This window comes from Carcharhinus amblyrhynchos, chromosome 10 (assembly GCF_965287045.1).
Source record: "Carcharhinus amblyrhynchos chromosome 10, sCarAmb.v2.hapA, whole genome shotgun sequence".
Taxonomy (NCBI): domain Eukaryota; kingdom Metazoa; phylum Chordata; class Chondrichthyes; order Carcharhiniformes; family Carcharhinidae; genus Carcharhinus; species Carcharhinus amblyrhynchos.
In genome coordinates this window covers 66,905,853-66,925,472 of record NC_137333.1, presented here as the reverse complement: position 1 = coordinate 66,925,472, position 19,620 = coordinate 66,905,853, and the positions used below count along the sequence as shown (strand labels likewise).

The window sequence follows — 19,620 nt, the reverse complement described above, 5'->3', positions numbered from 1 at the left end:
TATTTCCAGGGGAAGTGTGGGAAATTAACTCTTGCCAATGAATTTGAATGGTGAGCCAGACAGCAAGAGAGCATTTCCACGAAGCAAATGGTGGGGGCACATTTCCAATAGCAACCTCTTGATTTCCAAGTTTAATTGCCCATACCTCCTGGTTTTGAGTGAGTAGTACCCTGGTTTTGAGTGGGCAGGTTGCCTTGAAAAGGACATTGCTACTTGACTACCTTTCTTTCAATCAGATTTGAAGGATGTTTTACATCCTACCACCGTTGAAGTGCCTGTTGTTGGTGTCCAAATTGCCAAAGCACTTGGAGTGCAGGAATCACTGCTGCCTGGTAAACCATGACCATAGTCTCGGGTTTGTCATTCTGGTCTCGGTACTCTTTTCCTTTGTTGGCCAAAGGCTAAACTGCCACAATGGAGGCGATGATAAATTTCATGTAGATCATGTATGTCTGTGGCGGTCAGTTTACTTTTGGCACAGAGATGATGGAGGTTTTCCACATAGGCAGTATTTAATGCTGGCACCAGAGAGCAGTTGATCTTTGGTGAGGTGAATAGATAATATCAGGTAGATTGTAAGAGAGGCTCCTGTCAGCTCCCGTTTAGTTCACTGGTAATGTTACAAAACAGATGGAGGGTGTCCTCAGTTTGGAGACAGGATTTCGCTCCCACCAACACTGTCATAGACAAACGAATGTGACAAGTAGACTGGTGAGGACAATGTGAAGTCAGTTTCACCCTTGCGGTGGATCTCTCACATGCCACAGGCCCAGTGTTCAGAACCTGGCCAGTTCCATCAGTACTGAGCCACCCTTGATGATGTGCAGAGGACCCCTGCACTGACTAATCCTGTGCCCTTGCTACTCTCTATGTTTACCACTGCTTAACATGGAGAAATACTGACTCATCCGCTGAGGGAGTAGGCTACTGTTAATTAGCAGGAGGCTTCCTTGCCCATGTTTGACCAAACTTGCTAAATTGGTGAAGTGTTCCTCAGAGTCGGGTGCAGGAGGATAGTGAAGATTCCTCAGAGGTGACTTAATTTGATCACATGACTCATGTGATCTCTCCACCAATTTAGATATACACACCTCAATGAAGGCAGGGTTGCTATGTGATGAGGCATACATAAGTGAGCAGATGCTGAAGACGGACAGCAGTGGAGAGTCCCAATCAGAAGGCACTAGACGCTAAAAAGCTCTGCTGAATTGGACACAGAAGCTGAGCCTCAGGGTTTATTGATGAAGAAAAGTATTCTGGAGCAGTATCAGAAGTTCTGCCAGCCTCTCCCTGAGGCTCTGTGCATGGTTGAAGATAGATTGGAGGACTCCATTTCCAGCATGGGTGCCAGGATGTCTCAGGTATTTGCACCAACAGCCACCTCCAAGGAAAAAGTGTCAACCTACATGAAGCATCATAGCCATCAGCCAACTGAGTTCATGCTGGCCCTCAGCAATGGACTGAACATGCTGCTTAGGTAGGATGGAGAAAAGCCCGGAGTTGGCTGTTCAGCACATTCCTGAAAGCAGCAAAAGTTCTGCAGCATTAGACTAGCAGGGAAGTGTGGGTGGCTCATGAGAGCAGAGTTGCAGAAAGTGAACATGGAAATAGGGACTCTGCTCAATCAGAACTGATATGCTGGGTTCAGACCTGATGACCAAGACTGTCCCCTGCACAGATAGAAGTCTCACAATGCCAGGTTAAAGTCCAACCAGTTTATTTGATAGTAAACCCACAAGCTTTCGGAAACGCTGTTCCTTCGTCAGGTGTGTGGAAAGTTCAGCCCCTTGAGCCTGCTCCACTACTTAATAAGATTATGATCTAACAGGTATCTCAAATCTGCATCCTCTCTCCCTCCGATAACCTGTATCCACTTGCTTATCAAGAATCTATCCACCTCTGCTTTAAAAATATTCAAAGACTCTATTTCCATCATCTGTCCAGGGAGTTCCAAAGGCTCACAACCCTCAGAGTGTAAAGATTTTGTTTCATCTCTATTTTAGATGTCCGCCCCTTTATTTTTAAACAGTGACCCCTAGTTCTGGGTTCTCCCATACGAGGAAACATCCTTTCCCCATCCAACCTGTCAGGACCCTTCAGGGTATTATATGTTTCAATCAAATCGTTTCATAGTCTTCTAAACTCCAGCGGATACAAGTCTAGCCTGTCCAACTTTTCCTCCTAAGATAATGCACCCATTCTCGGTAATGTCTGGTACAACCACTCCAAACTGCTTCCAATACATTTACATCCTTCCTTGAATAAGGTGATCAATGCTGTACACAGCACCTTAGAGCTCTGCAATCTCTCATCATTTAAATAAGCTTATTTGTTATTCTTCTTGCCAAAAATGGAGAATTTCGCATTTCCCACATTATAATACGTTTGCCAGATCTTTGTTCATTTACTTAGCCTATCTATATCTTTTCGCAACTTACTTTTCCACTTATCTTTGTGTCATCAGCAAAATTGGCAATCATAGATTGCCTTTCAATCCCTTCATCCAAGTCATTTATATAAATTGTAAATAGCTGATGTCGCAGCAATGATTCCCGTGGCACACCACTCGTTACATATTGCCAACCAGAAAAGACACACTTATTATATGTTTTCTGGAAATCTAAGTATAGTACGTCCACAGATTCCCCTTTATCCACAGATTACACATCTTTGTATGGGGCTCTCACAAACTCCAAAGGCCACAGGACATCATCCCCAAGCATCTGAACCATCAGAGCAGGGGATTAAGCAGCCTGCCTCTGGCTCTACTTCTCAGTTCAATGCTTATGAACCTTTCTTTTAGAGCTTCATTATCCCATCCTCCCTATTGCCTCCTGTCAAGTGATCTTCAGCCTTGGGGAAAATGGTACAGCAAGAGTAAAAGAAAATCAATGGATTTCAGTGACAGGGAATGGATTGCTTTATGGTACTGCTTTGTGCTTAGAGCTCTAGGGTGCCGAATTGGTCTGTCAGACAGTTGCACTACCTCAGATTAGCTGAAGAATGCCTAAATGAACTCCTGACATTGCTGGCAACAGAATGAATGGCTGCAGATGCCCTTTGGTAGGTCAAGCCCCTTCCTCCAACCTCCAAAGATGCAGAATGGTCATCACCATTTTAGCAGCTGTAGTCCTCTCTGCTGGGTTACGTTGTGCAAATGCAGCACACTACAATTGTTCTGTGTTCAGCAAACTTTGCTGACATACTGAAGGCCGTCCCCAGACCTATCCAGGCACATCCCCAGATCTATCTAGGTACCTGGACTGCATCTTCAACATTCCAATGCTCAGTAAGCACTCTTAGGATGCTCCTTAGGGAGTAGCCCTCGACTCCGAGGATCCTTCCACTGACTCTCTTTGGTGGTGTGAATATCTGTGGGACATGTGACTAGCTCAGAACATCCTAGCAACTTGCAGGAAATCTTGTTCTTGTCTGGTACGACCATTACGCGAGTTTGTTTGTGACTGCTGCTGATCTGTCCTCTATTGTTTTGGCTGCATCATTTAACAGGCTATTGGCTTAGTTGATTGCTGCTCTGCATTGGTTAACTGTCAAATCTATTAAGACTCTAAGGACCTTCTCAGCTGGCTTGCATTCATGTCCTTATAACTTTGTATATTTTACTGCAAAAGGTACAGTAATATTTAGATCTACGTTAAAGGAGCTTGCAGGTGATACTTGTAGAGTACTGAAATAAATATTTGACAGAACTATGCTCTATATGATTGCAGCTCAGAAGCGCCATCTTGTGGATTCTCCAATGCTGGTAATATATTAAGAGGAAACATGTCATAAACCTCACTTATGGTAAGGGAATACAGTCTCAAGCAAATTCTGTTATTTTAAACTTCTGGAATTTGACTATAAAATTCAAATATTTAATTTTGAATTGGACTTTTTAAAAAAGTATGAGTTTATTTTCAAGATATTTTATTCTTCCTTGCCTCCTTTTTGGTTATCTATCCCCAACCCCAGATAAACTATAGACAAAATCAACAAACTTGTATTTATGTGGCATCTGTCAAACCTCTGTGTGTCTCAACTAATGAATTAGTTTTCGAGGTGTGATCACTGCTAATAGTGTCAGAAGCACACCAAGGTCTCACAAACATCAATGAGACAAATCACCAATGAAACTTTTCAACAACTTTGGCTGAGGGATAAACGTCAGCCAGGACATAGTGGAAAATTTCCAAGCACTTCCTTTGGACAGCATCATGAAGGATCGAACAGTATTCAGGACCTAGGTTTGATGTCTCATTCAAAAGACAGCTTTTGTATCAGTGGAGTGCACCCTCAGCACTGCAGCGTGCCAACCAGGTCTGTCTGCTTGAGTGTGGCTTGAGCCTTTACCTACCCATGGTACCACTGAGTTCAGGCCAACAGTTAAAACTGGGATAATGGACAAATATGGCCATGAGCTTTCCTCGTAAGAACAAGCATCAAGACATTAGTGCAGCCATTTTGCTACTCTCCACCAAAAGAAGCTCTGCTTCCGTAACAGCCCACTATTTAACAGGACCTGTTCCTAAGCTTTCCCTGATGTTGTGCCAGCCAGAATAAAAACTGATCTTCAAGAAAAAGCAGCAGTGTGCCACATCAATCCTTCCTCCTCTCTGTGAAGCAGCATACTGATCAGGAACTGAAAGCTAGTATATCACAAATGCAGCACCATGCCTCAATGTAAACATCCCAGATCCGGGAGGCTCATTTAAAATATGTCACCTGCCTCCTTTCACATTTCCTCAATCAATATAGCAACAAAGATTTTACATTTTAATGATGATTTAACAAATGCCTCAGAAACATTGCGAAGTGACTCACAAAAAAAATGAAATACTTTGGACACTTACCGCTAATGTGCACAAGATCCTACAAACAGCAATGAGATAAATGACCAATTATGTTAATTTGATGTTGGTATTGTTGGCTAATGAAGATTTGGACAAGACCCCAAAACTGTCTACTCTTCTTTTTGAATAGTGCTCTGGGCGGGCAACCATTCGGTGTATTTTTAACTGACAGTTCAGGTAATCTCTACAGATTTTAATTTCCTGGTTATCCACTGAGGGCAGGACACTTGAAAGACTTGCAGACATTACAGGTACCCGTTACAAGAAAAATAGATACCTAATTTTAGTCATGATCCTGATGCAATAATAGACCTCCATGTGGGAGAATATGAAAAGGTTGATAATCACTGGAGTTTAAAAATCACATAAGCTGCTATGAGTTAAAACAAACAGAGCTTTTTATAAAAGTCTTCACAGATAACCATCAAGGCTTTTACTCTGAGAGGATTCATTAAATCAGACATCTGGAACTGGAAGATGGGAATGATATCCAAGGACACAGACTGGGACACTGATGACAACTTATAACAATGATGAATTAGGTCAGCTAACATGATTAAGTCTTCATGCTAATTGCATATTATAATTAAGCAAACATGATTGTGATTAGTTTTAATGTCTGTATTTTATAAATGACGTATCCTTAATCAATAACTGAGTGGATAAAGATAACCCCTATATCTTGACTGGTACATGATACTTGCTTGTAATTGAATTTGAAACTATAACTATTTGTGTATTCCTGAATTCTGGACTCTGGCTAGTTACTAGTACTGACCTGTGACTTTCACTATATAGCTTGCATTAAAACAGCTGTTTAAGAGAACTCTGTGACTTGTTCTGGTTGCTTGAAGGGTAAAGTTGTGATCAATTAAAAGGCTGACATCAAAGTCCATGACAAAATAAATGAGCAAAAGTGACCATATTATTAGATTCAAATCAGTTAGGCAAACTAAAGGAATTAAAAATCCAACACTGCATCTGGATTTTAAGATGCGTAGGACTTAAATTGGATTAAGCCTATTAGACCAGAATATTATTAATGTAAAGAAGAAATGGAATACCTTCCAACCAAATACGAAAGGAATCTGTGCATGACCCAGGCAAAAGAAGGGTACATAGGCATAAAACAAAGCCAAAGATGTTCATTCGCGATATGCAAGGACAAACTTAAATAAAAAATATTTTTACAGACTGAACTAAAATAGCCGCATTCCGTTACGTGTGCAGCTGGCCAGGATGCCTATTGTCATTTTTCAATTCAAAAATCCGTGACTGCGTGAAATTAAAATGCATGGTCAGCAGGTGACACTGTGGAGCAAATTTGCTCTGAAGATTTCTGGTTTACCAGTTTTTCTTATTGTCCGAAATTTCCAATACCCTCAATAATCATTTAAACAAAATATTTAAAAATCTGAACATGACATAATACATAAAAGTTAACTGAATGCATTCATCATATTGTCTTTAATTTATAGCCTGTCTCAAAAGCTTAGGGATCATTTTTAAAATTTTACAATTAAGCAACAACTTTCATTCACAGTTGCACACTGTCATCATGCAGTTTGTAGAATCTTGTTGCATGAATTGAGACGTGAGCAGGAGTTGAAAAGGAGAAGGCTATGGTTCCTCACAAGGATCTGGGAATCTTCTTGTTTCTTTCCAAAACAAAATTTAAAAGATGGAGTTTGAATTCTCAAAACTTTTATTTCAGCAAACGGCTTTTGAAAATGCATTTAACAAGTGAGAACTCACAGAAAAGCAAATGCAGCAGGTGAGAATAGCACCACCAGTGTGTGGTGGCCTTTCTTGGGGAGTTCTTTGTGTCAACTGTAGAAGGACACAGTAATGAATCATTTTGTTTATAAATCGACAGTCACTTTTGCTTATACGTGTTAAATTTAAAAAGATCTTTTCTGAAGCATGTTAACAGTTTTTTTAAAATATGCAGACTGCACAAATAATACGTGTATTTTATGAGTTTTTTTTGTTTGAATTTGAAAATCTCTGTTCAATAAATTGGTTTCAGTTGGTAAACTCATTGAGAACACACTGCTGTGTGCATCAGGAACGTGTACCCCTTCAATACTTATAAGTAAGAATATAAAATACAGGCACCAGCTGACATTGACAAAATGTTTCACGTAGAAATACATGGGGTCGAAGTCTGAAGTTGCAAAAGGGGCCAATGTCAGTACAACTTCTATTCCCCTAAGTTCCCTCCCTCATAATGTCCTTAGGCATCATCTCCTCTTCCCCTTGCTAATTTTGTCAATGCTCCTAGTTCTTCCTATCTTCCAAATTCTGCTGGGCCCTGGGGTCACCCCTTGCAGACTTCATTCACTCCTCTCATTATCCCTTCCTCATGCTTACAAACCTCAGATCACCTTAAGTGCTCCAAGACTTTGAGAATTTTCTCTGAAATGCCCTTGTTGCAAGATCCCTGTCTTTCTCTCACAAACTGCACAGATGATTCCCCTTCCCTCACCAGCCATATACTCTGGAATGCTGGTAGGCATCTCCTAGCAATTGAGAGTATATACTACTCCTACCAGAACCTTAGGCACTCTAATTTTAATAGGTTAGCGCACTGGACCCCTGTTTTTGTAAAACTGATTCATCAAAATTGCTGACCGACAATATATTTACGTACAGCCTTTAAATATAGAAAAACATCCCAAGATATTTCAGAGACATAATTAGAAATAATCAGAACATCAGCCAAAAATAAAAAGTATGATGCATGACCAAATGCTTAGTCTGTGTGTCTTAAAATTGGAGAGAGGGGTGTAAGAAAAGAGTTATCGTTTTTTTAAGGCAGAAAAGCTTACAGAGGCAAATCTCGGCTGGAATTATCCCCAAAAAATTCTAAGTGTCGAACTTGTGTGAAAACTGGAGTAATTCACGCTGTTTTTTTCAGTGGGAGTTCACAGAAGAATCTCCTGCATTGCAGAGGTCACCAGTGAGGCTGAAATCGGTGCGCTGAGCAAGTGCTGAGATTGGTGCATGCACAGCGGCCCTGCACTGCTGGCCTCCTAATTGCTGGCAAGCTCGGTTGCTGACTAGCCCCATGACCCCTGCACCACTCTACCTCCGCAAAGCCTAATTGTTGGTCCCTCGACAATTCCTGGCCCGCCCCAATCTTCAGCACCCCCCAGCAGGCTGACATCAACCCTCTCCAGCCCACCCCGATCGTTGGCCTCCCTCCAACCCTCACTGATCCCTATGCAGAGTAGCAGCGGGTCCCCCAAACCCTACTCATTGCCCCATATGCCCTACCCCTCTGGCCCTCTCCCCTTGGCACTGCCCTATACCCAGTGGGCAGTGCCAAAGTGCTACCTGGGCATTGGCACCTTGCCCCCTTGGGCAATGCCAGGGACACTGGCCAGCACTGCCAGGATGCCAATGCCCAATCATCCAAATCCTGTTTAGTTGTTTAAAAGAACAAAGAACAGCACAGCACAGGAAACAGGCCCTTCGGCCCTACAAGCCTGTGCCGCCCACTTTAACACTCAGGGAGTGCCTTATTCAAGTCTTTCTTCTACCTACGACTTTTGTCTACCTCTAGTGGACTCCACAATAAAGGGGTGAAATGTGCTCCAGATTAAGGGAGATCCAATTTAGGGACAATTTATTGACACCAATCAGCCTAAAAGCATGTTTTTGGGGTGTGGGAGGAAACCGGAGCACCGAGAGAAAACCCACGCAAGCACAGGGAGAATGTGCAAACTCCCACAGACATTGACCCAAGCCAGAGATCCGACCGGTGTCCCTGTAACTGCACAGCAAACAGTGACAGTCACTGAGCTGTTGTGTTGCCCGCCACTTGGTCCAGTTTAAGTGTACGCTAACGGATGTGAAGCACTAGGCAACTCTTGAAGCAACATCCAAGAGCAGCCCTCGCACAACCCACCGCGTGTATGCCCCTTGTTGGCCAACAAGGCGGACCGAATCGCCTGTGGATGTAAAAAGGAGACATCAATAAAACATACAACAGACTATACAGATATTAATGGAAGATCCCCAATAGCTCCAACATAAGAGACAGCTGAGCCTTAAAATTTGTTGGACGGCCGATAGGAATCTATTAATTCCCAGGAATGTCCTGAGGCTCTTGATCTTCAACTAGAACATTCTTTCGTATCCCTCCATCTCCAGTCTGCTCATGTGCCTATCTAGATAAGTCTTAAACAACCCTAGTGTGTCTGCCTCCACCACCATACTTGGCAGTGCATTCCAGGCCCCCACAACCCTCTGTGTAAAAAACATCTAACATTTGAGTTATACCTCGCCCATCTCACCTTGAGCCTGTGACCCCTCGTGATTTTCGCATCCAACCTGGGAAAAAGCTTCCCACTGTTCACGCTATCTATACCCTTCATAATCTTATACACCTCTATTAGGTCTCCCCTCATTCTCCGTCTTTCCAGGGAGAACAACCCCAATTTGCCCAATCTCTCCTCATAGCTAAGACCCTCCATAACAGGCAGCATCCTGGTAAACCTCCTCTGCACTCTCTTCCGGTAGTGCGGCGACTAGAACTGGACGCAGTACTCTAAATGTGGTCTAACCAATGTTCTATACAACTGCAACATTAGACGCCAGCTTTTATACTCTATTTTGAAATAATGTAACTTCCCTTATTAGCGGCTTGCACCAAACTTCTGAATCTGTTGCAACTGAGTGAAAACTGCAAACACTCCAATTCATATACCCTTGAAAACTCTGCTAAGTATAGTTGCAACTTGAAAAGAATCAGCACAAGAGCAAGGCTGTTAAAAAATGGACTGTAAGTGCATTAGACTTGCTGACAGCCACCTGTGGTGATAATAATTCTGGCTGTTTTAAGGCTATCTTGATGGACAGAATTGTTTCTGATATTTGCTATGCTTAGTGGCTCTATCCCCAGATATAAATCAGTTAGTCAAATAGAGTTTAACTACTTCATGCAGAGCTTAAAGACAGGCATTCTTCCAATACGCAGTTTCACACACAACAAAAACAGAAAACGCTGGAAAATCTCAGCATGTCTGACTACATCTGTAGACAGAGAACAGAGATAATGTTTCGAGTCTGGATGACACTGTCACTCTAAGCCTTCATCACTGATGCAGGGTCATTCAGACTTGAAACGTTAGCTCTGTTCTCTCTCCAAAGATGCTGTCAGAACTGTTGAGATTTTGCAGCATTTTATGTTTTTGTTTCAGTTTCCAGCATCCACAGTAATTTGCCTTTATCTATTTTGAGGGGCTATCTTGTTTGATGCAAGCTAGTTTAAACTAACAAAGTACAACAAAAAAACACAAACTACAAACTAGGGTCAAAAATACCCAATTTCCATTACAACAATCTTTGTTATGCAACAATGTTACTGAAGATCATTAAAGCTATGGAATGCTTCTGGGAACAACTATTTGAGATTTATTTTAAAAACAAGCTATCTAACATATTAATGAAGCTGGGGTAACGAATCATAGCGTGGTTTTTGACTTACTAGGTGCAAAACTTTCTGCTTTCTAATTGTCATCTCATTTACTGCAGTACTATGAATGGTAAGCATCCAGTTAAAATGTTTACTACTACAGCTGACCAAAGGTGATCCAATCCAATTCTTAAGATAAGATTGGCTTCCAACAATATTGAAACAAAGGTATTTTTGCGCATTCTATGTTCATCCCATTAAAAAAAACATTAAATCACACACTACATATGTGCTAGAAGATGACCATCTCCAAGAAGAATTTAACCACCTCCCTTGATACTCAAGGGCATTACCATTGTTGAATCCACCAATATCAATATCCTGGGGGTGACCATTGACCAGAAACTGAACTATATACTGTGGCTACAGGAGCAAGTCAGTCTCTGACTGTGATGACTGAGACACATAATTCACTTTCTCACTCTCCAAAGTCTGTCTACTATCTACAAGGCACAAGTCAGGAGTGGGATGGAATAATCCCCACTTGCCTGGATGACTGCAGCATGAACAACACTCAAGTTTGGCACAATCCAGGGCAAAGCAGTGCGTTTGATTGGCATCCCATCCACCAACTTAAACATTCACCCCCTCTTCATGCACAGTGACAGCAAAACGTGCCACCACAATTCACCACGACTCCTTTAACAGTACCTTCCAAATTTGCTACTTCTATCATTTAGAAGGACAAGGCCAGTAGATGAATGAAACCACCACCACCTACAAATTCAGCTCCAAGCCACACATCAACCTGACTTGGAGCAACATTGCTGTTCCTTCACTGTCATTGGATCAAAATCCTGGAACACCATTCCAAACATTGGGAGTACCCACACCAAGTCAACTGCAGCAATTCAAGAAGGCAGCTCACCACCACCTTCTCAGTAGCAATTAGGGATGAGCAACAAATATTGGCCCTGCCTGCAACACCCAGTAGTCATTTGTTGCCTCTGGATCGGACATTGTCAATTGTGGCTGCAAAGGCAGACGCATAATGGCAATCTCTTTCTCCACTGGCATTGATGAATAACTTTGGCATGAAGTCGAATGTTGTTGTTCCTTTTGCCAGGCTATCATTTCCTTTGTTCACCTACTGTTACCCAAGTCAATTTGAGATCCAGCCTCCAGGCATCCCTGTAACAAAAACATGGGCAACCTCTTGGTCGAGAGCAAGATTTTTAGAGCATGCTTTTGGGGATGTGGCTGTCATCTACTTGGAGCACAGATCTGCTGAAAGAATAAAGAAGTTGCTCTGCTTTATTTCACCCTATCTACAGTTGTCTGTATTATTTTCCTCAAATGTATTTTATGTTAAACTACAGGTACACGGAACATAGAATCATAGAAACCCTACAGTGCAGAAAGAGGCCATTTGGCCCATCGAGTCTGCACCGACCACAATCCCACCTAGGCCCTACCCCCATATTCCTACATGTTTACTCGCTAATCCCTCTAACCTGCTCATCTCAGGACACTAAGGGGCAATTTTAGCATGGCCAATCAACCTAACCCACACATCTTTCGATTGTGGGAGGAAACCAGAACACAGGCAGGACCAAAGATCCCAAATGAAGGAAAAAAAGTGAATGGCAGTGAAAGGAGAAATGTACAAAATAGAATTGCGGGATTTCTTTTCCATCTGGAACACATTCATCCAGATTCAGCTGTAGCAGGTCATCTGCACCTCTGTTGTTAATCTAGATTTACACCTGCACTCTTCAGCTCAAAAATATTTTGCCCACAAAGTTGTTAAAAGGACAAGTTGATAGCAGCAAGGGAAACAGGGGGCATTGGGACCTGAATAAACAAGACCGACATGGTGTCTCCTTAAGTAATGAGGTTTAAATTTTGGGAAACAGAAGGAAGGGAAGGAGGCTGAATTGAAGAGGGCAAATTGAATGTCAGGTACAGTGAGTGGAATAGAGGGAAAGAAAGATTGGATTAAGGGATATGGAAAAACACTATTTTGTTCTGCAACACAAATTTGACGCATGACATCCAGCAAAACCTAAATTTAATTGTCTACCGTGTGAAAGAAATTTCAAGTTTCCTTACCTGGAAAATCAGTCTTCATGATATCTACACCAACTTGCCGATTAGGTTCAGCTGCCAGAACTGTATAATCCCCTTGATGTGAGATGTTGAAATTAAAATTTGGGATTGTGGCAAGAACAGGATTTGCCAGAAATGGCTTTCCTTTTTTTGTCCTTTGCAACTGAATTTCATTCCAAGGAATCTTAAGATGTTCAGCAATTAATTTCCTGATTAGAAGACGTCCACCCTTTTGAGAACAAAATTGAAAAGAAACTAAATTAATGATGTGTTAATGTTACGGGGCTCAAGCTCAGACAGTTCACATGTGGTGATCTAGCTGTGTACTTCAAGGTTTAATCTTGTAATTCTTAGGTTAGGATTCTAATTTAGCAATGGATTCCAAAGCTGAACCCGACGCCATGATTAGTTTGCAACGGAGTTTAATATTAAGGTAAGTACAACAAACATGATGTTGTTGTTAAATTTGCCCTAGCCAAAAGCTATGATTTGAGGAATCATGCAGTAGAGTTCCAGATAAATTGTTGTAATTTCAGCTAAACTGATTTAAAAAGTTGCATTTGTATACAACTTTGTCTCAGAATTGTCACAAGTGTGTTCACATATAATGAATTATATTGTTAGTCAGGCAAGTCATGCTAAAACACAGAGGGAGGCCATTCAGGCTGCTGTTGGCTCTTTCAAAGAGCAGTTCAGTTAGTTCCAAAACCTGGAGTTTCCCGATATCCCTGCATTTTTCTTGTTCCAAATATTTATCCAATTACTTTTTGAAGGTTACTATTGAATTTACATCCACCACCCTATCAGGTGGCACATTCCAAATCTAAGCCACCCATTACCTGAATCATATCATCTCTTGTCTTTTTACCAACAACCTTAAATCCAAGCTCTTTTGCTATCAACCTTTCAGCCACTGGAAACATCATGTGCTTACTCTATCTAAACCTTTCAGGATTTTAAACACTACCAAATCTTCTTTTAATCTTCTGTGGTGCAAAGACAACAATACCAGTTTCTTTTGTCTATCCACATAACTACAATCTCCAATTCACAATGAGGAATATCAGACGATACAGCAGGATATAGGTTGGTTGGAGACTTGGGCAGAGAGATGGCAGATGGAGTTTAATCTGGATAAATGTGAGGTATTGTGTTTTGGAAGGTCTGACACAGATAGGAAATATGCAGTAAATGGCAGAATCTTTATGAGTATTGATAAGGCAGAGGGATCTGGATGCACAGCTACACAGGTCACTGAAAGTGGCAAGTGGAGAAGGCAATCAAGAAGGCATACGGCATGCTTGCCTTCATTGGCCGGGGTATTTAGTTTAAACATTGGAAAGTCATGTTGCAGCTTTATAGAAGCTTAGTTTGGCCGCACTTGGAATATAGTGTTCAATTCTGGTCGCCTCACTACCAGAAGGAAGTGAAGGCTTTGGAGAGGGTACAGAAAAGATTTACCAGGATGTTGCCTGGTATGGAGGACATTAACCATTAGGAGAGGTTGGAAAAACTTGGTTTGTTCTCACCGGAACAATGCACATTGAGAGGCAACCCGATAGAAGTCTACAAGATTATGAGGAGCATGGACAGAGTGGACAGTCAGAAGCTTTTTCCCAGGGTGGATCAATTACGAGATGGCATAGGTTTAAGGTGTAAGGGGCAGGCTTTAAAAGAGATGTACGAGGCAAATTTTTTACACAGAGGGTGGTGGGTGCCTGGAACTTGATGCCGGGAGAGGTAGTGGAAGCAGACATGATAGTGCTTTTTAAGGACTGTCTTGACAAATATATGAATAGGATGGATATAGAGGGATATTGTCCCCAGAAGGGGGGTGGGGGGGTGGGGTTTAGTTCAGATGGGCAGCAAGGCTTGGAGGGCCGAAGGGCCTGTTCCTGCGCTGTAATTTTCTTTGTTCTAATTCCCCAAACCATTTGAATAAACTTCTTCCTAAAACCTTCATGTCCATTTGAAAATGTAATGCCAAGAATTGGACACAACACTCCAGCTGGGGCAAAATGTAGCAAAGTTTAAAGTTTATTTATTAATGTCACAAGTAGGGTTAACACTGCAATGAATTTACTGTGAAAATCCAGATGTCATTTATTCGTACAGAGAGTCCAGCAAATAATTTGATTTTGATAGTATTAATTGAGGAGGAGTATCAGCATTAGGAGATTTGTCTTGTTTTTCTTAAAGAATGTATAATATGGAGCTTTCAACATCTACCTGCAGTACGTAAGGCCTTTGGTTTAACGCCTTATGAAACGGTTGGTACCTCCAACAATACCGCACTCATTCAATACTGCAGTGAAATGTCAACCCAGATCAGTGAACTCTTGACCTGTTGCCTCTTAGCCAAGGTGACTGCAATAGCAAGTGAATATAAATCCTAAAAGGCTCAATTATAATTGTAATGATTCTAATGTGCTTATTGCAAACATGCTCTACAAAAAAAGTATGAAAATACATAGAAAAGCAGGTACCAACAATCCTTCCCAATTTTTTTTAAAACCAGAGGCAAATGTACCACAAGTACCCAACGATATGCAATTAACATTTGAAAGTTGACTAAGAAGTCCAATCCGACTTATAATCATGTTCAGTTATAGATTACGAAGGTGAATCACAACTATTATGTTTTGGCTGGAGAGAGAAAAGGAAGACCAATATTTATAATTTCATGTATTTAGTTGGTAAAGGTAGCATGTGGTTGAGCCAAACAGATTTGATGCCACTTTTTGCTGAGTTAGCTTATTTTGAATAAGGTAGAATGGAGACCTCTGCACAAGAGAGTCATCTCTATCCAATTACAATTTGAAAGAACCATACTCTTTTGTTCCTAATCAAACTTGTTTTGATTCCCTTCTACTTGGGTTCAGGGGGACTGAACTCAAGGGAGCACAATTATGTTTTCTGTTCAAGTCAAACTCCATCTCTTATCCATCACCTGCTCTGATCTTTGCAAGATTACCAGTTTTGGTTCTTGCTTCAAGCCTGTTGCCACTCATGCTTGTGTCACATCCAGGCCCATCTTTTCCCATACACTGATCACAAACCTCCCAACTTCCAGCTTACAGAGGCTAGAATTCATCAAAATTTCATTGACTCTACTCCATTCCACATTAGTTCTGATCCCCTGAACACTTGGCAACATGCACTAAATTCAAAGTCAATGCCCTAATTTACAATTGCCTCAATAGTCTCCACTATTTATGAAGCCATCTTTAATCATTGCTCCATTCCATCGACATTTCTAACTCTGACCTATTTGTCCCCTCATCCCCATCACCCCCACCTTCGATGACAGTGCCTTCTGCCATCATGGCCTTTAAACATCTCCACTTGTCTAGTTGTCTATCTCCTTTCAAAATTACCTCTTTCATCTCTAGTGTTTTAGAAAATGCTGTCATGTAAGTTATTTATGAATTAATGTAGTCAGGGCAGGATCTGGTCCAACTGAAGATATCCAAGATCAAATTAAACTCGGACAACAATGATGACATGTACAACATACTAATGGGTCCTCAACAGCTATGCAACAGAACCTGAGGGAAAGAGTTGCTCTGCACGAACACATTTTTGACTTTCACTACAGAACTACCAGTGTACCAACTTCTTTGTCAGCATTTATCAGAACAATCAAGTTTATCCATCCACTAAATCAAAACATCATTTGCTATTGTACTGTAAGAATAGAAGACATTTAAATTCACTTTATTCAGTAAACACTGAATGCAGCGTTGCAACCTTGTGCTCAACCAAGAAGGATTGAAATCTTGCTGAAAAATATCAGCCATGAATGTACTCAAATAATATTCTGTTATCGATTATTTTAACTAGAACATTAACTGATCTTAAACAGGCCAGTCTTTGTAAAAAATTAAAGTCAAACAGGTATCAGCATCTTTAACATTAATATTGTACTAAACAATTCATCTTCAGTTTATAAGCAGTTAATCACCAAGATGTACAGAATTACTTTGTCAATCTAAAAATACAGAGATGTTCAAAGAATATTCACAATTTATAAGGCCAATTAATAATGGTAATAGCAGATGTCATTTAAGATTACTAAGCAAACATAAATGCACCAGAAGATTTAACGACATTTCTTTACATTTTAATAGCCTGTTTCTTTAATCCCTTTCCTTTACTTTCTGCCAATGGTCCATTTCCATTCTCCTAGCCTGGATGTGCGGACTTGTTGCTGGGGACTGGTCCACTGATGGATTTCATTCATGTGGCTGTAATTCACATGGACTTCAACCAAGCATACTCCTTCATTCATTGGTAAGCAGAGGGAGGCTGTTGAATCCAAGAACCAGACTGTTGCGGTAGACTGGTCAGACCACTTCACCCACTAGCATGAAGTGATTTAGATCTAATTAATTTTACAAAATGCATCTCATCTGACAATTTCCAAATTTATCTTTCCAACTGTGAGGTTGCAAACCTAATGTAAATTACTTGAAAACCATTAGCAGCATCATACTGTGAGCCCATACCCATGAAAAAAAGTAGTTTCCACATAGGATTCTGAATACTCAACGGAGAAAGATTTTAATCCTGATTAGTACAGCGATACTTAAGATAATGGGCTAACTTTAGTGCCAGCCAGTTCCCTATATTTCTTTCACGACTCAGAACTGAGCATTTCTGAGCATTGTGACAATTTTCCAGTCTTTGCTTCAGCTGGCTGAATTTTTTTAAATCAAATAGTTCCTTCTTGTTCCATACCAGTTCCACTTGAAGTACAATTTTGATCGCCTATTCCATACATACTATCCCACTGCATAAGGCCATCCTATTACTAATGCATTTAAAAATATCAGATGAAGCAGTATGGTGGCACAGTGGTTAGCACTGCTGCCTCATAACTCAGGGACCCAGGTTTGATTACTGGCTTGGGTCGTTGTCTGTGTGGAGTTTGCACATTCTCCCCGTGTCTGCATGGGTTTCCTCCTACAGTTCAAAGATGTGCAGGTTAGGTGCACTGGCCATGCTACAGTGCCTCAGTGTCCTGGGATGTGTAAATTCGAGTGATTAACAGGGGTAAATATGTGGGGATATAGAGATAGGACCTAGGTAGTGTTGTTGTCATTGCAGACTTGAGGAGCCAAATGACCACCTTCTGCACTGTAGGGATTCTATGATACTTCAATGAAAAAGGCCCTCAAAGGGGGAAGCATTTTTAATACAGAACACTGAAACAGAAAAGAACCCACATGTAAATTAAATATTTGGCTGCACACCACATCCAATAATAGCCAACAGATTCTTCTTCAATTTCTTTTGTGGATTTTTAGGGAAAAATCAACAATTGATTAGCTACAATTTGAGGTGACAAAGCCATGGATGACAGTTTCAAAAGCTCATCTTGAACTAAGTGATGTTATAGAGAGAGGAAGTACATGATCATTGCAGCAGAGGAAATGGAATTGAAGTCAAATTAAATCACATGGGTTGCAAAATATCTGGCTGAAATCAAAACAGTGGCCTGGGAAGAGATGGAATCAGGGCAAAGGTTCAGTGCTCGTGGCAAACAGCTTACAACAATGTTGGCCTTCCCAAGCTTTAACTAGAAGTGAAGCTCATCCAGCGCTGAATATTGTCCAAGCAATTTGGCAACAGAGCTGATGGAGGGATTCAGAATACTTGTGAAGTTGTGGAAGTGGATATTGTCCATATAGTAATGGAACATGATACGTGTCTGCGGGTGATGAAAATGTTGCACATGTATAGACAACCAAAGATAGATCTCGGGGAATCTCGGAAGGAACAGTGTGGGGATGAGATCAGTCATTACCGAGTTGCTCTGCAATTAGGCAGGCATGTGTGGAACTAAGGAAGAAAAATTCCAATGCATCAAAGAACTTGCAGTGGAGGAAAATGGTGTTTTCAATGTCAAATACTACAAAGAGGATGAGGAGTAACTGTATCACAAATACAATTATGAGCATGTTGGTTAGGATCACTTTCATGCTGTGCCAGTGGAAGAACTCCTCAGGGCAGAAACAAATGTAGCTGTAGGAAAAAAAGGGCACAGACTCTAGAAGCTCAAGGCTTTTGCAGAGAAAAGGGAGATTAAAGACAGAGCAAGGGGAGTATATAAATTGACATTTTGAAGAGGTGAAGGTCAGTAGCTGGGAAGTTACATGAGCTAGCATTGTGGCCAGGAAGTGAAGTTGAGGCAGCATAGTGGTCAGCATTGCTGTCTCAGAGTGCCAGGTACCCAGATTTGATTCCCATCTTGGGTCACCATCCATGGAAAGCCTGCATATTCTCCCCATGTCTGCATGAGTTTTCTCCAGGTGCTGTGGATTCTTCCCACAGTCTGAAAGATGCGCTGGTTAGGGCAGTGGCCATGTTACATTCTCCCTCAGCGTACGCAAACAGGCACAAATATGGTGAGTAGGGGATTTTCACAAAAACTTAACTGCAGTATTAACGTAGCCTGCTTGTGACTAATAAATAAAAACTTAGTGAATAGTTTAGTGGGAATTAGATTACAAGCACAAGATGAATTTAAACAAGGATGGGGCAGGGTTCTAGTTTAATGGATGAGGGTAAAAAGGAATAGTAGCAGAGACGGTTTCGTTGTATGCTTTATTTTTTCATCAATTAGAAAAAAAATTTGGAGCTACCCTCGACGGCATGAAAACGCATCCAACATTTTCATGGTACAATCATTCCTACGGCACCTCATGTTGGGGAGCGTGTGGTTTGAACACTGGTCATAGAGTTTACAACATGGAAACAGGCCCTTCGGGCCAACTTGTCCATGCCGCCCTTAATCTGGTACCCAGTCCATGTTGTTATCAGAGCGGACACCGTGCCAGCCCAGCCTGGAACATACTCAGCCGCTAACCTACACCCAGCTGCAGTTACCATGGCGGCCTTGGCGTCTCTGGCAAACACAAACGCGCCGATTCGCTCCCTCTCCTCGGGCTGCACACAGCGCACCGCCAGGGACCACTCGCAGCGGCTGGGCCGCCAACAGCCGCAGCCGAAAGCCCAGCGCAGCCCCTCCATCCTCCGGCTGCCCGACATCACCTCACTCCCCGGGGCAAGCGACCATCTCCATCACCAAGTCCAATCTGCCCTCTGACCTCTGCCCCGGAAGGGGCGGTGATTGAGGGCTGGCTAATAGCGGGTGGCGCCGGGGTGAAGGGCGTGACAACAGTGTATGATTGACATACAGTACAGCCAATAGGAGGCTGGCCGGTGGCTTGC

The 19,620-nt window shown here is 41.7% G+C and overlaps 1 protein-coding gene across 3 annotated transcripts in view; it reads right to left on the bottom strand.

The window, feature by feature from the left end:
* aasdhppt (aminoadipate-semialdehyde dehydrogenase-phosphopantetheinyl transferase) overlaps positions 1-19,495 on the bottom strand; it is a 45,070-nt gene extending 25,575 nt beyond the window's left edge. For all 3 annotated transcript variants that reach the window (XM_080197228.1, XM_080197230.1, XM_080197231.1), the window contains exons 1-2: positions 19,276-19,495; positions 12,388-12,613 (exon numbers count right to left, since the gene is read on the bottom strand). In XM_080197228.1, coding sequence (XP_080053354.1) covers positions 12,388-12,613; positions 19,276-19,437 — 388 coding nt within the window. In that variant the 5' untranslated portion in view covers positions 19,438-19,495. The remainder of the gene's footprint in view (positions 1-12,387; positions 12,614-19,275) is intronic.
* Between the last annotated feature and the right edge of the window lie 125 nt (positions 19,496-19,620).